Genomic DNA, 20,458 nt, shown 5'->3' with positions numbered 1-20,458 from the left:
ACTGGACAGTGATAAGGAACAGTGGTCCTGGCTGATATCTCCTCTCTCTCTAAACCCAGGTGCCCAAAGGACAGTGATCAGGGCCACGAGTCCTGTCGGATATCCCTTCTGTCTCTCTCTATCTCTCTCTAGCCCAGGGATCACATTACAGTGATCAGGAGCAGGAACCCTGGCTGATTTCTCCTCTCTATCTCTAACCCAGGGATCACTGGACAGTGATCAGGAGCAGGATCTCTGGCTGAATTCCCGCTCTCTTCTTATCACAGGTATCACTGGATAGTGATCAGGAGCAGGAACCCTGGCTGATAGCTCCTCTCTATCTCTAACCCAGGGATCACTGGACAGTGATCAGGAGCAGGAACCCTGGCAGATTTCCCTTCTCTCTCTCTCTAACCCAGGGATCACTGGACAGTGATCAGGAGCAGGAACCCTGGCTGATTTCCCCTCTCTCTCTAACCCAGGGATCACTGGACAGTGATCAGGAGTTGGAAACCTGGCTGATTTCCTCTCTCTTTCTAACCCAGGGATCACTGGACAGTGATCAGGAGCAGGAACCCTGGCAGATTTCCCCTCTCTCTCTAACCCAGGGATCACTGGTCAGTGATCAGGAGCAGGAACATTGGCTGATATCCCCTCTCTCTTTCTAACCCAGGGATCACTGGACAGTGATCGGGAGCAGGAACCCTGGCTGATTTCCCCTCTCTCTCTAACCCAGGGATCACTGGACAGTGATCAGGAACAGTTTTGATCTCCCTCTAGTGTCCGAACATTGCCAGGGCAGGTACAGGACATTGATAAGGAGTAAAGCTCCATCAACATTCTGCACATCCAACGCATCAAACCCACCTTCCTCTGATTTCCCCAACTCCCACTTTCTCCCCATCATCCTCAATCCCACCTGCTCCTCATATCCTTCATTCCCACTTTACGAAACATCCCTCAATCCCAGCATCTCCCCGTATCCCTCAATCCCACCTTCTCCCCGTATCCCTCCATCCCACATTATCCCCATATCCCTCAATCCCACCTTCTCCCCATATCCCTCAATCCCACCTTCTGCCCACGCGCCCCAATCCCACCTTCTCCCCATATCCCTCAATCCCACTTTCTCCCCACGCCCCCCAATCCCACCTTCTCTCCATATCTCTCAATCCCACCTTCTCTCCATATCCCTCAATCCCACCTTCTCCCCATATCCCACAATCCCACCTTCTCTCCATAACCCTCAATCCCACCTTCTCTCCATATCCCTCAATCCCACCTTCTCTCCATATCCCTCAATCCCACCTTCTCCCCGTATCCCTCAATCCTACCTTCTCCCCATATCCCTCAATCCCACCTTCTCCCCATATCCCTCAATCCCACCTTCTCCCCACGCCCCTCAATCCCACCTTCTCCCCATATCCCTCAATCCCACCTTCTCCCCATGTCCCTCAATCCCACCTTCGCCCCACGCCCCTCATTCCCACCTTCTCCCCATGCCCCTCAATCCCACCTTCTCCCCACGCCCCTCAATCCCACCTTCTCCCCATATCCCTCAATCCCAACTTCTCCCCATATCCATCAATCCCACCTTCTCCCCATATCCCTCAATCCCACCTTCTCCCCACGCCCCTCAATCCCACCTTCTCCCCACGCCCCTCAATCCCACCTTCTCTCCATATCCCTCAATCCCACCTTCTCTACAAATCCCTCCATCCCACCTTCTCTCCATATCCCTCAATCCCAGCATCTCCCCGTATCCCAAAATCCCACCTTCTCCCCATATCTCTCAATCCCACCTTCTCCCCACTCTCTTCAATCGCACCTTCTCCCCATATCCCTCAATCCCTCCTTCTCTCCATATCCCTCAATCCCACCTTCCCACCATTATGTGTGTTTTGGACACTAACATTTTTTGCATCCATTTCTGTTCACCTCCAGGTGAAGCACAGATTCTGTCTTTGAAACTGGATAAGGTTATTCCCTGCAAACTGGCTCCATTTTTCCGATATGAAGGATCTCTCAGCACTCCGCCCTGTACAGAGAATGTCGTTTGGACTGTTATGGAGTGCCCCATGTCTATGAGTATCTCACAGGTACAGTTCTGTTAGCAACCCTCCGCACGTCCGCGACAGAGACCAGGGGAGAGATCGATGCATTGGGGTAACTTCAGATCATGTGGAGAGAGGAACAGGAGGAGGCCATTCAGCCCCTCGAGCCTGATATCTCTTCCAATCGGCCATGGCTCTGAACCCCCAGATTTTCAGCAGAGGGTCCGATGATCTTCTCCTGCCCCGAGAGACAGGTCAGGCATTTACCGACCTCACTGAGTGAGACTCAGTGCAGAGGAAGACTCTGGCTCATTCCAGGCAGTTTGTGGAGAGCTCACCTGAGATAACACAGCCTGATGTACACCATTGCATCGAGGTGGTCACAGACACCATGTTCCCAAAGACGTGGAATATCATCACCTTCCTACAGGATAACCACAGTCGAATGGATACAGCCTATGGGTAGCCTATGCTCATGTGTTAAGGGGTGATCGTGCTAACCACTCGCTCTAAAACAGGTCATTTCTTGAAATGCACTCAACTCCTCCTCACCTCCTCAACTCCTCCTCACCTCCTCAACTCCTCCTCACTGAACTGGACTAGCCATGTAAATACTGTGGCTACAAACGCAGTTCAGCGGTTGGGAATCCTGTGGTCAGTAACTCACTTCCTGTCTCCCCAAAGCCTGTCCACCATCTACAAGGCACAAGTCAGGAGTGTGATGGGATACTCCCCACTTGCCTGGATGAGTGCAGCTCCCACAACACTCAAGAAGCTCGACACCGTCCAGGACAAAGCAGCCCCGCTTGATGGGCACCACATCCACAAACATTCACTCCCTCCACCAACACAGCATCCGAGGGTTTCCAACCTCCAATCTCCAAGACCTCGTCTTGAGGGCACTCGCTTGAGGGGGCAGGCGGAGGCAGAGAGTGTGCGCTGGGCGCCGGCAGTCGGAGGGATGTTGGAGACCAGGGCCATGCTGGGTCGAAACCGGATGATGAGCCTATGGAGTTGTCCGTTAGGCGTCAGATGCTGGATGTGCAGTGGTATGTCCGGGAGGATCTGGTGGAGATCCGTGTGGGTCTGAGTGCCAGGCTCTCTGCTGTGGAGGAGTCCATGTGAAGCATGATCACTGCGTTAACCCTCACGGCCGAGCGTCCTGACTCCTCCATTGAGAGAGCGGCCACTCACATGGAGAGGCAGCACCAGCGACAGAATCAGGGGTTCCTGGGGATGCGCTCGGACCTGCAAGCCCTCAACACAGGCACTGACCTCAGGTGGTCAGTGCCCGTGTGGGAGATGGATGAGGCACCCAGCATCCCAGTGAGGTGCCCGTCCGTCAATGGTGAGCCGGGAGGTCCAGAACGACCTCGCGTTGGCGCACAAGCTGTCTGACATCTCTGCGGGCTCCTCTGTGACCTTCAGAGCCACTGGCATTGGGTGTCCACCCACACAGTCAGAGCTGATCCCAGTCCCACTCATCTGTCCAAATGGAGGTCACTGTCTCCCTGGAGAGACGAAGCCTCCTTCGGCACTGCACCTCGGACATATTGAGGTAGCTGCATCGCCGCCTGTAAACTCTGGCAGCAGGATAGCAGCGCTCTCTGCGGACCCTTCCGACTTAGACTACCAGCTGGCCCTGCTCCCCTTGTGCCAGCGCCTCTCCTCCCCACAGGTACCCTCCCCTGGAAGCTGCATTGGGATACCCGGCCTCCTCTCCCTTCTGCCCCTCTCTCCCTCCTCAGGGGGTGTGCGTCCAGCGGAGACCACAATCCCCATTCCCAGGGTGATGGAAGGCTGTCTGGTAACTGGAAGGGTCCCACACGGTCTGAATCCTCCGGGGTCCTTGGAGACACCAATGAGGCCTGAAATGAAGCCTGGAAATGCTCAGAATGAAACCCCGAATGGAGATGAAGCTACCAAGTACCAAAAACACACCAACAGCAAACGATCTCCTGAACTCCTCACGACTCGCGCTGGCAATGCTGCTGACCCTTTTTATCCCACCCGTGGAGGAGGGTTTTGAAATTGTCGGCTGCCCACCTGCCCGTTTTGCCCATGCGACAAGGGTAAATTCGCACTCTGGCAACGCGGAATCGGATTTTAACGGCTTAAGTGACCTTTTAATTGATGGCGGGTGGGTTTTTTCTGACTTTTCTCTCTTTCTAACTGGACTCCTGTTGCTAGGTAACAGCACAGTTTTTTTTTCTACCTTGTGCTTGTGAGACCTTCCCTTCAAGTGTCGTAAAACCTCATTAGTAATGCAGGTACACAAACAGAGCTTAGAGATGCAATCTCCACTGAAAAATGAAACTGGGCCACAGGTTTCATCTTTTAACCCACAAATAGGGAAAAATATACATTAAACTATCTCTAGATCCTAACACCTTGAGCTAACTGACCCCTCCTGGACCATATAGAGTCCAGGATACAATCCCCGCTCGGATCAATTCCTGCCATGTCTGTGAGCAGTGCTTCGTTCAACTTTGACCTTTCTCCTCGTCTGACCTCCTGTTTAAACCACTCAGTGAGAGACGTGCTCAGTTCCTGTCTCCACAAACTGTGCTGAAACCACAAGTGCTGGGCCATGACCAGGACTCCACTTCACCTGTGTCTCTCCCCTATCTCATCTGCTCCATGAAACTGATTCTCTGTTTATATCTCGCTCTCTCATTCCCCCCACCACCAGCAATCCCAATCGCTCACCCGGGCAGTCTCTCTGTCACATCCAGGACCTACAACCCTCCCTATCTCTACAACTAACTCCAGCCCCTACAACACCCACTATCTCTAAAACCTCTTCCAGCCGCTACAACCCCCGCAATCTCTGAAGTCTCCTCCAGCCCCTACAACACCCCCTATCTCTGAAGCCTCCTCCTGTCCCTACAACTCTCCCTATCTCTATAACCTCCTCCAGATCCTACAACCCTCCCTATCTCAGCAACATCCTCCAGATCCTACAACCCTCCCTATCTCTATAACCTCCTCCAGATCCTACAACCCTCCCTATCTCTGTAACCTCCTCCAGCCCCTACAACCCTCCCTATCTCTGTAACCCCCTCCAGCCCCTACAACCCTCCCTATCTCGGTAACCTCCTCCAGCCCCTACAAAGTCTCTCTGTCTCAGTAACCCTCCTCCAGCCCCTATAAACCCTCCCTGTCTCTGTAACATTCTCCAACCCCAACAACCATCCCTGTCTCTGTAACCTCCTCCAGCCCCTACAACCCTCCCTATCTCGGAAACCTCCTCCAGCCCCTACAAACCCTCCCTGTCTCTGTAAACCTCCTCCAGCCCCTACAAACCCTCCCTGTCTCTGTAACCTTCTCCAGCCCCTACAACCCTCCCTATCTCTGTAACCTCCTCCAGCCCCTACAACCCTCCCTATCTCTGTAACCTCCTCCAGCCCCTACAACCCTCCCTATCTCTGTAACCTCCTCCAGCCCCTACAACCCTCCCTATCTCTGTAACCTCCTCCAGCCCCTACAACCCTCCCTATCTCTGTAACCTCCTCCAGCCCCTACAACCCTTCCTATCTCTGTAACCTCCTCCAGCCCATACAACCCTCCCTATCTCTGTAACCTCCTCCAGCACCTCTTGTTTACACACGAATCGGGGTTCCAGGAAGTACAGTGCACCGAAGGGTGGTGCACGTTTCTCATTGTGTGGGTTAAACAAACTATCACAAAATGTAGGTGCAGCTCAGAGCCAGGTACTGGTCACGTACAAGATCGGAAATGATAAAATCAGAGTGAGGTCCATTTCCAGGACTGTGAAAGTTTAATGCATCAAATGTGGAGATTATCCAAGATGAGGTGGTTCATTTACGTTTACCTCCTGATAGGCTGTGAGTATTTACACACTGACTGCAAACCTCAAAAGAATCCGTCCCTTAACTTTGAGGTGGTTATCTTTACAACATTTTGGTCTCTATCTCACTGGGTTTTACTTTCCCTCTCTCTCTCTCGTAAACGTGACTCTGAAACTGGTGGGTTTGGGACCTGCACAGTGACAAGTCCAGACAGACATCCCCAGGCATTTTCTGATGGGGGTTCATATGGACTCGAAACGTTAACCTGGCTCCACTCTCCACACACGCTGCCACATCTGCTGAGTTATTCCAGCATCTTCCGTCTTTATTTCACATTTCCATCATCAGCAGGATTATGCTGCCTATACTGAGGGAGTGCAGCACTGTCGGAGAGTCAGTGCTGAGGGAGTGCAGCACTGTCGGTGGGTCAGTACTGAGGGAGGGCAGCACTGTCGGAGGGTCAGTACTGAGGGAGTGCCGCACTGTCGGAGGGTCAGTGCTGAGGGAGTGCAGCACTGTCGGAGGGTCAGTACTGAGGGAGTGCAGCACTGTCGGAGGGTCAGTACTGAGGGAGTGCAGCACTGTCGGTGGGTCAGTACTGAGGGAGTGCAGCACTGTCGGAGGGTCAGTACTGAGGGAGTGCAGCACTGTCGGAGGGTCAGTACTGAGGGAGTGGAGCACTTTCGGAGGGTCAGTACTGAGGGAGTGCAGCACTGTCGGAGGGTCAGTACTGAGGGAGTGCAGCACTGTCGGAGGGTCAGTACTGAGGGAGTGCAGCACTATCGGAGGGTCAGTACTGAGGGAGTGCAGCACTGTCGGAGGGTCAGTACTGAGGGAGTGCAGCACTGTCGGAGGGTCAGTACTGAGGGAGTGCTGCACTGTCGGAGGGTCAGTGCTGAGGGAGTGAAACACTGTCGGAGGGTCAGTACTGAGGGAGTGCCGCACTGTCGGAGGGACAGTACTGAGGGAGTGCCGCACTGTCGGAGGGTTAGTACTGAGGGAATGCAGCACTCTCGGAGGGTCAGTACTGAGGGAGTGCAGCACTGTCAGAGGGTCAGTACTGAGGGAGTGCAGCGCTGTCGGAGGGTCAGTACTGAGGGAGTGCCGCTCTGTCGGAGGGCCAGTACTGAGGGAGTGCAGCACTGTCGGGGGGACAGTACTGAAGGAGTGCTGCACTGTCGGAGGGACAGTACTGAGGGAGTGCTGCACTGTCGGATTGACAGTATTGAGGAAGAGCAGCACTTTCGGTGGGTCAGTACTGAGGGAGCGCCACACTGTCGGAGGGTCAGTACTGAGGGAGTGCTGCACTGTCAGTGGGTCAGTACTGAGGGAGTGCTGCACTGTCAGTGGGTCAGTACTGAGGGAGTGCTGCACTGGCGGAGGGTCAGTACTGAGGGAGTGCTGCACAGTCAGTGGGTCAGTACTGAGGGAGTGCCGCACTGTCGGAGGGTCAGTACTGAGGGAGCGCCGCACTGTCGGAGGGTCAGTACTGAGGGAGTGCTGCAATGTCAGTGGGTCAGTACTGAGGGAGTGCTGCACTGGCGGAGGATCAGTACTGAGGGAGTGCTGCACTGACAGTGGGTTTGTACTGAGGGAGTGCCGCACTGTCGGAGGGTCAGTACTGAGGCAGCACCGCACTGTCGGAGGTTCAGTACTGAGGGAGTGCCGCACTGTCGGAAAGTCAGTACTGAGGGACTGCTTCCTTGTAGAAGGGCCAGGAATCAGTGGACACTGCACTGCAATGCACTATCTCTGTAACCTTCCTTCAGACTCTACAACCCTCCCTATCTCTGTAACCTCCTCCAGCCCCTACAACACTCCCTATCTCTGTAACCTCCTCCAGCCCCTACAACCCTCCCTATCTCTGTAACCTCCTCCAGCCCCTACAACCCTCACTATCCATGTAACCTCCTCCAGCCCCTCTTGTTTACACACGAATCGGGGTTCCAGCAAGTACAGTGCACCGAAGGATTTTGCACGTTTCTCAGTGTGTGGGTTAAACAAACTATCACAAAATGTAGGTGCAGCTCAGAGCCAGGTACTGGTGACGTACAAGATCGGAAATGAGAAAATCAGAGTGAGGTCCATTTCCAGGAATGTGAAAGTTTATTGCATCAAATGTGGAGATTATCCAAGATGAGGTGGTTCATTTACGTTTACCTCCTGATAGGCTGTGAGTATTTACACACTGACTGCAAACCTCAAAAGAATCCGTCCCTTAACATTGAGGTGGTTATCTTTACAACATTTTGGTGTCTATCTCACTGGGTTTTACTGTCCCTCTCTCTCTCTCGTAAACGTGACTCTGAAACTGGTGGGTTTGGGACCTGCACAGTGACAAGTCCAGACAGACATCCCCAGGCATTTTCTGATGGGGGTTCATACGGACTCGAAACGTTAACCTGACTCCACTCTCCACACACGCTGCCAGATCTGCTGAGTTATTCCAGCATCTTCCGTCTTTATTTCACATTTCCATCATCAGCAGGATTATGCTGCCTGTACTGAGGGAGTGCAGCACTGTCGGAGGGTCAGTACTGAGGGAGTGCCGCACTGTCGGAGGGTCAGTGCTGAGGGAGTGCAACACTGTCGGAGGGTCAGTACTGAGGGAGGGCCGCACTGTCGGAGGGTCAGTACTGAGGCAGTGCCGCAATGTCGGAGGGGCAGTACTGAGGGTGTGCAGCACTGTCGGAGGGACAGTACTGAGGGAGTGCCGCACTGTCAGAGGGTCAGTACTGAGGGAGTGCAGCACTGTCGGAGGGACAGTACTGAGGTTTTGCTGCACTGTCGGAGGGTCAGTACTGAGGGAGTGCAGCACTGTCGGAGGGACAGTACTGAGGGGGTGCAGCACTATCGGATTGACAGTATTGAGGAAGTGCAGCACTGTCGGAGGGCCAGTACTGAGGGAGTGCAGCACTATCGGAGGGTCAGTACTGGGGGAGTGCTGCACTGTCAGTGGGTCAGTACTGAGGGAGTGCTGCACTGTCAGAGGGTCAGTACTGAGGGAATGCAGCTCTGTCAGTGGGTCAGTACTGAGGGAGTGCCGCACTGTCGGAGGGTCAGTACTGAGGGAGTGCTTCCTTGTAGAAGGGCCAGGATTCAGAGAACACTGCACTTCAATGCACTATCTCTGTAACCTTCCTTCAGACGCTACAACCCTTGCTATATCTGACACCTCCACCAGACTGTACAATTCTCCCTATCTCTGTAACCTCCTCCAGCCCCTACGACCCTCCCTATCTCTGTAACCTCCTCCAGCCCCTACGCCCCTCCCTATCTCTGTAACCTCCTCCAGCCCCTACAACCCTCCCTATCTCTGTAACACTCCTACGACCCTCTGAGACATCTGCACTCCTCCAATTCCGGCCACTTGACCATCCCCCGATTCCCATCGCTCCACCATCGGCGGCCGTGCCTTCAGCTGCCTGGGGACCCCTGAGCTCTGGAATTCCCTCCCTAAACCTCTCCACCTGTTTCCCTCCTGTCCGACTGCCTTTCCAATCTGTCTCTCTCTCTCTCTCTCTCTTTGAGCGATCTCTCCCTGAAATCCCCTTCTGTCTTTCCGTGTCATGGTGGGTTTCTGATACAAACTGTCACTGCTGTGAGGCGTTGGCTCATTGTGTTGTTGTGGAAGAGACTGTATCACTGGGATTTGTCTCACTCTCTCTCTCTGATTCACAGCACAGGGACTGGTCACTTCCCTGGTCAGCGATGGGGAAAGCTGTGGGATCCACACGGGTGGCAATGGGCTGGATATGGAAGAGAACTCGGCCGCGTATTGGTTCACACGGAGTGAAGATTGGGACAACTTGGCGATCGAGTGTTTGAATGAAGAACTGAAGAGAAACAAGACATTCATGAATGTTTGGGATTTGGCAAGAAAGTTTTGGAATGGGCGCACCATTCCCCATGGTCTCCTTAAGGAGCACATGATCGTGGTCACTATGTACACCCATGATGGACCATTGTACAAGGCATTTAACGATGAGGTTCAGGAATATGGAAATATCAACATATACAACTCCAAATTTAAACTGAAGGGTTTCCACTATCTCCTAACCATCGCTCTCCAGGCATTGAGAGATCATTCCAAACAGTTACACGCTTATCGCGGGTTGAACATTCCCAAGTCTGGGAGACGGGGCCAGGAGCTGAGGTTTGGGAGATTCGCCTCCACCTCCCTCAACAGAAGAGTTGCCGAGGGATTTGGAAACAGGACTTTCTTTGTGCTAAACACGGCTTACGGTGTTAATATCCGCAATTACTCGTTCTTTAAGGAGGAAGATGAGATCTTAATCCCTCCCTATGAGAAATTTGAGATTGTAAAGGCCGAGGGCTCAGGGGGAAACTGCAACTTCACCCTCCGCTCGGGAGGCTACGAGGGAGATGAGGTGGGGCTGGAGAGGGACGGTAGTGACTGTCTGAGAGTTTACCGGGAGACCCTACCCTGGTGGGTCTGGTTTCTGATCGCCTTGGGGATCTTGGTCACTCTGGGGGGGTTAGGTGCATTTCTCTACAAGGGCTTCTCCCAGGAATATATTCCAATTTCCCAACATCTCCCCAACCCTCAACCCCCATCCAATACCCCTCAAACACCCTCAACCCCTCCCCAACTCCCCAAACCTTAACCCCCATCCCTCCCCTCACACACCCTCAACCCCTCCCCATCTCCCCAAACCTGAACCCCCATCCCTCCCCTCACACACCCTCAACCCCTCCCCATCTCCCCAAACCTGAACCCCCATCACTCCCCTCACACACCATCAAACCCTCCCCACCTCCCCAACCCTCAAGCCCCATCCCTCCCCTCACACACCCTCAACCCCTGCCCACCTCCCCAACCCTCAACCCCCATCTCTCCCCTCACACACCCTCAAACCCTCCCCACCTCCCCAACCCTCAACCCCCATCCCTCCCCTCACACACCCTCAACCCCTCCCCACCTCCCCAACCCTCAACCCCCATCCCTCCCCACAACCCCTCCCCACCTCCCTAACCCTCAATCCCCATCCCTCCCCTCACATACCCTCAACCACTCCCCACCGCCCCAACGCTCAACCCCCATCCCTCCCCTCACACACCCTCAACCACACCACACCTCCCCAACCCTCAACCCCCATCCCTCCCCTCACACACCCTCACCCCTCCCCTCCACCCCAACCCTCAACCCCCATCCATCCGCTCAACCCCTCCCCAACCCTCAACCCCCATCCCTTCCCTCACACACCCTCAACCCCTCCCCACCTCCCCAACCCTCAACCCCAATCCCTCCCCTCACACACCCTCAACCCCTTCCCACCTCCCCAACCCTCAACCCCCATCCCTCCCCTCATACACCCTCAGAATGTCTCCACCTCCCCAGCCCTCAACCCCCATCCCTCCCCTCACACACGCTCATCCACTCACCACCTCCCCAACCCTCAACCCCCATCCCTCCCTTGACACACCCCAACCCCTCCCCACCTCCCCAATCCTCAACCCCCATCCCTCCCCTCAACCACTCCGCACCTCCCCAATGCTCAAACCCCATCCCTCCCCTCACACACCCTCAATCCCTCCCCACCTCCGCGACCCTCAACCCCCATCCCTCCCCTCACACACCCTCAACCCCTCCCCATCTCCCCAACCATCAACCCCAATCCATCCCCTCAACCCCACCCCACCTCCCCAACCCTCAACCCCCATCCCACCCCTCACACACCCTCAATCCCTCCCCACCTCCGCGAACCTCAACCCCCCTCCCTCCCCTCACACACCCTCAACCCCTTCCCAACCTCGCACACCATCAACCCTCACCAGCCTAATGATCAATACTCTGCCCTCACGCTCCCTAACCATGTTCCCCACATGGCAAACGATCAGGTCTGAGGGGCTGAATGGCCTCCTCCTCTTCCTATCTGTGCAAACTGTATATTAAGGTCATGTTTGATAGATTGACAGTGTTTTAAATGTTGAATTAACAATGTTGACCTCAAATTAAAATAATTTGTGCTCTATCCTTTTCACAAGCAATATGTCAATAAAAACTAACAAGCAACTATCCAAATATCTCTGATCATTGTAACTTATTGGAATCTTGCTGTGCACACTCTATACGTTGAACTGGTGAAGTGGGCAGGCAGATGGCAATTGCAGGTTAACGTAGAGAGTGAAGTGGTTCATTGTGGGAGGAAGAATTTGGAGAGACAATATCAAATAAAGGGTACAATTCTAAAGGGGGTCAGGGTGAGTGAGCGGGTAATAAAGCAGACAGTATCCTGTGCTTTATTAATAGGGGTATAGATTACAAGGGCAGGGAGGTTATGTTAAACGTGTATAAAACACTGGCTCAGCCTCAACAAGAGAATTGTGTCCAGTTCCAGGCATCACACTTCAGGGAGGATGAAAAAGGCTTCAGCGAGAGGGCAGAAAAGATTCAGAGAATGGTTCCAGGGGTGAGGAAATTCAGGAATGGGAGATCAACGGGCTGTGATCAGGAGCAGGAACCCTGGCTGATTTCCCCTCTGTCTCTAACCCCAGGATGACAGGACAGTGATCAGGAAAAGGAATCCAGGCTGATTTCCCATCTCACTCAAACCCAGGGATCACTACACAGTGGATCAGAAGCAGGAACCCTGGGTGATTTCCCCCCTCTCTCTCTCTAACCCAGGGATCACTGGACAGTGATCAGGAGCAGGAACCCTGGCTGATTTCCCCTCTCTCTCCCTAACCCAGGGATCACTGGACAGTGATCTGGAGCAGGAACCCTGGCTGATTTCCTCTCTCTCCCTAACCCAGGGATCACTGCGCAGTGATCAGGAGTAGGAACCCTGGCTGATTTCCTCTCTCTCTCTCTAACCCTGGGATCACTGCACAGTGATCAGCAGCAGGAAACCTGTCTTATTTCCACTCTCTCTCTAACCCAGGGGTCACTGGACAGTGATCAGGAGCAGGAACCCTGGCTTATTTCCCATCTCTCTCACTAACCCAGGGATCACTGCACAGTGATCAGGAGCAGGAACTCTGGCTGATATCCCCTCTCTCTCTAACACAGGGATCACTGGGCAGTGATCAGGAACAGGAAACCTGGCTGATTTCCCCTCTCTCTCTCTAACTCAGGGATCACTGGACAGTGATCAGGAGCAGGAACCCTGGCTGATTTCCCCTCTCTCTCTATCCCAGGGTCCACTGGACAGTGATCAGGAGCAGGAACCCTGGCTGATTTCCTCTCTCTCACTCTCTCTCACTCACTCTCTCTCTCATTTTCTCTCTTACACTCACTCACTCACCATCTCTCACTCACTCTCTCTCACTCACTCTATCTAACTCACTCTCTCTCAGTCATTCTCTCTCACTCACTCTCTCTCACTCATTCTCTCTCACTCACTCTCTCTCACTCACTCTCTCTCACTCACTCTCTCTCTCTCACTCTGATTCCAACATCATTGGACAGTGATCGGCAGCAAGATCTCTGGCTGATTTCCCAACTCCATCTAAAACAGGAACCAATGGACAGTGATCAGGAGCAGGAACCATGGCTGATTTCCACCCTCTCTCTAACCTGGAATCGCTGGACAGTGATCAGGAGCAGGAACCCTGGCTGATTTCACCTCTCTCTCTCTAACCCAGGGATCACTGGACAGTGATAAGGAGCGGGGGCCCTGGTTGATTTCTCCTCTTAACTTTAACCCAGGTATCACTGGACAGTGATCAGAACAGGAACACTGGCTGATTTCCCTTTCTGTCTCTTTCTGTCTCTCTGACGCAGACATTAGAGGACAGTGATCGAGATGATTTCCCCTCTCTTTCTAACCCAGGGATCACTGGTCATTGATCAGGAAAAGGAAGCCTGGCTGATTTCCCGTCTCTCTCTAACCCATTACACAGTGTTCAAGAGCAGGAACCCTGGATGATTTCCTGTCTCTGTCTCTGTCTCTGTCTCTGTCACTCTGTGCCAGACATCACTGGTCACTGATCAGGAGCAGGAACCCTGGCTGCTTTCCCATTTCTATCTAACACAGGTACCACTGGACAGTGATCAGGAAAAGGAACACAGGCTGATTTCCCCTCTGTATCTAACCCGGGATTACTGCACAGTGATCAGGGGCAGAAAACCTGGCTGATTTCCCCTCTCTTTCTAACCCAGGGATCATTGGAAAGAGATCAGGAGCAAGAACCCTGACTGATTACCCCTCTGTCCCTCTGACCCAGGGGTCACTGGACAGTCATCGGGAGCAGGAACCCTGGTTGATTTCACATCTCCATCTAACCCAGGGATCACTGGACAGTGATCAGGAGCAGGAACCCTGCCTGATTCCCCGTCTCTCTCTAACCCAGGGATCACTGGACAGTGATCAGGAGCAGGAACCCTGGCTGATTCCCCTATCTATTTCTCTCTCTCCCCCTCTCTCTCTCTCTGACCCAGACATCACTGGTCAGTGATCGGGAGCAGGAACCCTGGCTGATTTTCCCATTTCCATCTAACACCGGTACCACTGGTCAGTGATCAGGAGCAGGAACCCTGGCTGATTTTCCCATTTCCATCTAACACTGGTACCACTGGTCAGTGATCAGGAGCAGGAACCCTGGCTGATTTCCCCTCTGTCTCAAACCCCAGGATCACTGGACAGTGATCAGGCAAAGGAATCCTGGCTGATTTCCCATCTCCATCTTACACAGGAACAACTGGACAGTGATCAGGAGCAGGAACCCTGGCTGATTTCCCCTATGTCTCTAATCAGGGATCACTGGACAGTGATCTGGAGCAGGAAACCTGACTAATTTCCCCTCTCTCTCTAACCCAGGTTCCACTGGATAGTGATCAGGAGCAGGAACACTGGCTGATTTCCCCTCTCTCTCTAACCCAGGGATCACTGGACAGTGATAAGGAGCAGGAACCCTGGCTGATTTCCCCTCTCTCTCTAACCCAGGGACCACTGGACAGTGATCAGGAGCAGGAACCCTGGCTGATTTCTTCTCTTTCACTCTCTCTCACTCACTCTCTCTCTCATTTTCTCTCTTTCACTCACTCACTCATTCACTCTATCTAACTCACTCTCTCTCACTCTCTCTCTCTCACTCTGATTCTAACATCATTGGACAGTGATCGGCAGCAAGATCCCTGGCTGATTTCCCAACTCCATCTAACACAGGAACCAATGGACAGTGATAAGGAGCAGGAACCCTGGCTGATTTCACCTCTCTCTCTCTCTCTAAGCCAGGGATCACTGGACAGTGATAAGGAGCAGGAACCCTGGCTGATTTCCCCTCTCTCTCTAACCCAGAGATCACTGGTCATTGATCAGGAAAAGGAAGCCTGGATGATTTCCCGTCTCTCTCTAACCCATTACACAGTGTTCAAGAGCAGGAACCCTGGTTGATTTCCTGTCTCTGTCTCTGTCTCTGTCTCTGTCTCTGTCACTCTGTACCAGACATCACTGGACAGTGATCGGGAGCAGGAACCCTGGCTGCTTTCCCATCTCCATCTAACACAGGTACCACTGCACAGTGATCAGGGGCAGAAAACCTGGCTGATTTCCCCTCTCTCTCTAACCAAGGGATCATTGGAAAGAGATCAGGAGCAAGAACCCTGGCTGATTTCCCCTCTCTCTCTCTAACCCAGGGTTCACTGGACAGTCATCGGGAGCAGGAACCCTGGTTGATTTCACATCTCCATTTAACCCAGGGATCACTGGACAGTGATCAGGAGCAGGAACCCTGGTTGATTCCCCCTCTCTCTCTAACCCAGGGATCACTGGACAGTGATCAGGAGCATGAACCCTGCCTGATTCCCTCTCTCTCTCTAACCCAGGGACCACTGGACAGTGATCAGGAGCAGGAACCCTGGGTGATTTCCTCTATCTCTCTAACCCAGGGACCACTGTACAGTGATCAGGAGCAGGAACCCTGCCTGATTCCCTCTCTCTCTCTAACCCAGGGACCACTGCACAGTGATCAGGAGCAGGAACCCTGTGTGATTTCCTCTATCTCTCTAACCCAGGGATCACTGTACAGTGATCAGGAGCAGGAACCCTGGCTGATTTCTCCTCTCTATCTCTAACCCAGGGATCACTGGACAGTGATCAGGAGTTGGAAACCTGGCTGATTTCCTCTCTCTTTCTAACCCAGGGATCACTGGGCAGTGATCACGAGCAGGAACCTTGGCTGATTTCCCCTCTCTCTTTCTAACCCAGGGATCACTGGACATTGATCGGGAGCAGGAACCTTGGCTGATTTCCCCTCTCTCTCTCTCTAACCCAGGGATCACTGGACAGTGATCAGGAGCAGGAACCTTGGCTGATTTCCCCTCTCTCTTTCTAACCCAGGGATCACTGGACAGTGATCAGGAGCAGGAACCCTGGCTGATTTCCTCTCTCTCTCTAACCCAGGGATCACTGGACAGTGATCAGGAGCAGGAACCCTGGCTGATTTCCTCTCTCTCTCTAACCCAGTGATCACTGGACAGTGATCAGGAGCAGTTTTGATCTCCCTCTAGTGTCCCAACATTGCCAGGGCAGGTATAGGACATTGATAAGGAGTAAAGCTCCATCAACACTCAGCACATCCAACGCATTAAACCCACCTTCCTATGATTTCCCCAACTCCCACTTTCTCCCCATGATCCTCAATCCCACCTGCTCCTCATATCCTTCATTCCCACCTTACGACACATCCCTCAATCCCAGCATCTCCCAGTATCCCTCAATCCCACCTTCTCCCCATATCCCTCAATCCCACCTTCTCCCCATATCCCTCAATCCCACCTTCTCTCCATATCCCTCAATCCCACCTTCTCCCCGTATCCCTCAATCCCACCTTCTCCCCATATCCCTCAATCCCACCTTCTCCCCACGCCCCTTAATCTCACCTTCTCCCCATATCCCTCAATCCCACCTTCTCCCCATATCCCTCAATCCCACCTTCGCCCCACGCCCCTCATTCCCACCTTCTCCCCACGCCCCTCAATCCCACCTTCTCCCAACGCCCCTCAATCCCACCTTCTCCCCATATCCCTCAATCCCACCTTCTCCCCATATCCCTCAATACCACCTTCACCCGTATCCCTCAATCCCACCATCTCTCCATATCCCTCAATCCCACCTTCTCTCCATATCCCTCAATACCACCTTCTCTACAAATCCCTCAATCCCACCTTCTCTCCATATCCCTCAATCCCAGCATCTCCCCGTATCCCAACATCCCACCTTCTCCCCATATCCCTCAATCCCAACTTCCCCCCCACGCCCCTCAATCCCTCCTTCTCTCCATATCCCTCAATCCCACCTTCTCACCATTACGTGTGTTTTGGACACTATCATTTTTTGCTTCCATTTCTGTTCACCTCCAGGTGAAGCACAGATTCTGTCTTTGAAACTGGATAAGGTTATTCCCTGGAAACTGGCTCCATTTTTCCGAGATGAAGGATCTCTCAGCACTCCGCCCTGTACAGAGAATGTCGTTTGGACTGTTATGGAGCGCCCCATGTCTATGAGTATCTCACAGGTACAGTTCTGTTAGCAACCCTCATCACGTCCGCGACAGAGACCAGGGGAGAGATCGATGCATTGGGGTAACTTCAGATCATGTGGAGAGAGGAACAGGAGGAGGCCATTCAGCCCCTCCAGCCTGATGTCTCTTCCATTCGGCCACGGCTCTGAACCCCAAGATTTCCAGCAGAGGGTCCGATGATCTTCTCCTGCCCCGAGAGACAGGTCAGGCATTTACCGACCTCACTGAGTGAGACTCAGTGCAGAGGAAGACTCTGGCTCATTCCAGGCAGTTTGTGGAGAGCTCACCTGAGATAACACAGCCTGATGTACACCATTGCATCGAGGTGGTCACAGACACCATGTTCCCAAAGACGTGGAATATCATCACCTTCCTACAGGATAACCACAGTCGAATGGATACAGCCTATGGGTAGCCTATGCTCACGTGTTAAGGGGTGATCGTGCTAACCACTCGCTCTATAACCAGGTCATTTCTTGAAATGCACTCAACTCCTCCTCACCTCCTCAACTCCTCCTCACCTCCTCAACTCCTCCTCACCTCCTCAACTCCTCCTCACTGAACTGGACTAGCCATGTAAATACTGTGGCTACAAACGCAGTTCAGCAGTTGGGAATCCTGTGGTCAGTAACTCACCTCCTGTCTCCCCAAAGCCTGTCCACCATCTACAAGGCACAAGTCAGGAGTGTGATGGGATACTCCCCACTTGCCTGGATGAGTGCAGCTCCCACAACACTCAAGAAGCTCGACACCGTCCAGGACAAAGCAGCCCCGCTTGTTTGGCACCACATCCACAAACATTCACTCCCTCCACCAACCCAGCATCCAAGGGTTTCACTACCTCCACTCTCCAAGACCTCGTCATGAGGGACCTCGCTTGAGGGTGCAGGCGGAGGCAGAGAGTGTGCGCTGGGCGCCGGCAGTCGGAGGGCTGCTGGAGACCAGGGCCATGCTGGGTCGAAACCAGATGATGAGCCTATGGAGTTGTCCGTCAGGCGGCAGATGCTGGATGTCCGGGATGATCTGGTGGAGATCCGTGTGGGTCTGAGTGCCAGGCTCTCTGCTGTGGAGGAGTCCATGTGGAGCATGATCACTGCGTTAACCCTCACGGCCGAGCGCCCTGACTCCACCATTGAGAATGCGGCCACTCTCATGGAGAGGCAGCTCCAGCGACAGAATCAGGGGTTCCTGGGGTTGCGCTCGGACCTGCAAGCCCTCAACACAGGCACTGACCTCAGGTGGTCAGTGCCCGTGTGGGAGATGGATGAGGCACACAGTATCCCAGTGAGGTGCCCGTCCATCAATGGTGAGCCGGGAGGTCCAGAACGACCTCGCGTTGGCGCACAAGCTGTCTGACATCTCTGCGGGCTCCTCTGTGACCTTCAGAGCCACTGGCATTGGGTGTCCACCCACACAGTCAGAGCTGATCCCAGTCCCACTCATCTGTCCAAATGGAGGTCACTGTCTCCCTGGAGAGACGAAGCCTCCTTCGGCACTGCACCTCGGACATATTGAGGTAGCTGCATCGCCGCCTGTAAACTCTGGCAGCAGGATAGCAGTGCTCTCTGCGGACCCTTCCGCCTTAGACTACCAGCTGGCCCTGCTCCCCTTGTGCCAGCGCCTCTCCTCCCCACAGGTACCCTCCCCTGGAAGCTGCATTGGGATATCCGGCCTCCTCTCCCTTCTGCCCCTCTCTCCCTCCTCAGGGGGTGTGCGCCCAGCGGAGACCACAATCCCCATTCCTAGGGTGATGGAAGGCTGCCTGGTACCTGGAAGGTTCCCACACGGTCTGAATCCTCCGGGGTCCTTGGAGACACCAAAGAGGCCTGAAATGAAGCCTGGAAATGCTCAGAATGAAACCCCGAATGGAGATGAAGCTACCAAGTACCAAAAACACACCAACAGCAAACGATCTCCTGAACTCCTCACGACTCGCGCTGGCAATGCTGCTGACCCTTTTTATCCCACCAGTGGAGGAGGGTATTGAAATTGTCGGCTGCCCACCTGCCCGTTTTGCCCATGCGACAAGGGCAAAATCGCACTCTGGCAACGCGGAATCGGATTTTAACGGCTTAAGTGACCTTTTAATTGATGGCGGGTGGGTTTTTTTCTGACTTTTCTCTCTTTCTAACTGGACTCCTGTTGGTAGGTAACAGCACAGTTTTTTTTCCTACCTTGTGCTTGTGAGACCTTCCCTTCAAGTGTCGTAAAACCTCACTAGTAATGCAGGTATACAAACAGAGCTTAGAGATTCCATCTCCACTGAAAAATGAAACTGGACCACAGGTTTCATCTTTTAACCCACAAATAGGGAAAAATATACATTAAACTATCTCTAGATCCTAACACCTTGAGCTAACTGACCCCTCCTGGACCATATAGAGTCCAGGATACAATCCCCGCTCGGATCAATTCCTGCCATGTCTGTGAGCAGTGCTTCGTTCAACTTTGACCTTTCTCCTCGTCTGACCTCCTGTTTAAACCACTCAGTGAGAGACGTGCTCAGTTCCTGTCTCCACAAACTGTGCTGAAACCACAAGTGCTGGGCCATGACCAGGTCTCCACTTCACCTGTGTCTCTCCCCGATCTCATCTGCTCCATGAAACTGATTCTCTGTTTATATCTCGCTCTCTCATTCCCCCCACCACCAGCCATCCCAATCGCTCACCAGGGCAGTCTCTCTGTCACATCCAGGACCTACAACCCTCCCTATCTCTACAACTAACTCCAGCCCCTACAACACCCACTATCTCTAAAACCTCTTCCAGCCGCTACAACCCCCGCAATCTCTGAAGTCTCCTCCAGCCCCTACAACACCCCCTATCTCTGAAGCCTCCTCCTGTCCCTACAACTCTTCCTATCTCTATAACCTCCTCCAGATCCTACAACCCTCCCTATCTCAGCAACATCCTCCAGATCCTACAACCCTCCCTATCTCTGTAACCTCCTCCAGATCCTACAAACCTCCCTATCTCTGTAACCTCCTCCAGCCCCTACAACCCTCCCTATCTCTGTAACCCCCTCCAGCCCCTACAACCCTCCCTATCTCGGTAACCTCCTCCAGCCCCTACAAAGTCTCTCTGTCTCAGTAACCCTCCTCCAGCCCCTATAAACCCTCCCTGTCTC

General features: G+C 53.4%; 1 protein-coding gene across 1 annotated transcript; it reads left to right on the top strand.

The window, feature by feature from the left end:
* Positions 1–5,817: 5,817 nt before the first annotated feature.
* On the top strand, positions 5,818–10,383 carry LOC144674266 (erythroblast NAD(P)(+)--arginine ADP-ribosyltransferase-like; the record flags this gene model as incomplete). Its single annotated transcript, XM_078535695.1, has 2 exons — positions 5,818–5,881; positions 9,527–10,383. Coding segments are annotated over exons 1-2 (921 nt in total), but the record flags the coding sequence as incomplete, so codon positions are not given.
* Positions 10,384–20,458: the final 10,075 nt, after the last annotated feature.

Source organism: Cetorhinus maximus, unplaced genomic scaffold (genome assembly GCF_964194155.1).
Source record: "Cetorhinus maximus unplaced genomic scaffold, sCetMax3.hap1.1 HAP1_SCAFFOLD_603, whole genome shotgun sequence".
Lineage (NCBI taxonomy): Eukaryota > Metazoa > Chordata > Chondrichthyes > Lamniformes > Cetorhinidae > Cetorhinus > Cetorhinus maximus.
Note: the sequence above shows the minus strand (reverse complement) of the source record. Positions and strands in the feature narration are given on the sequence as shown.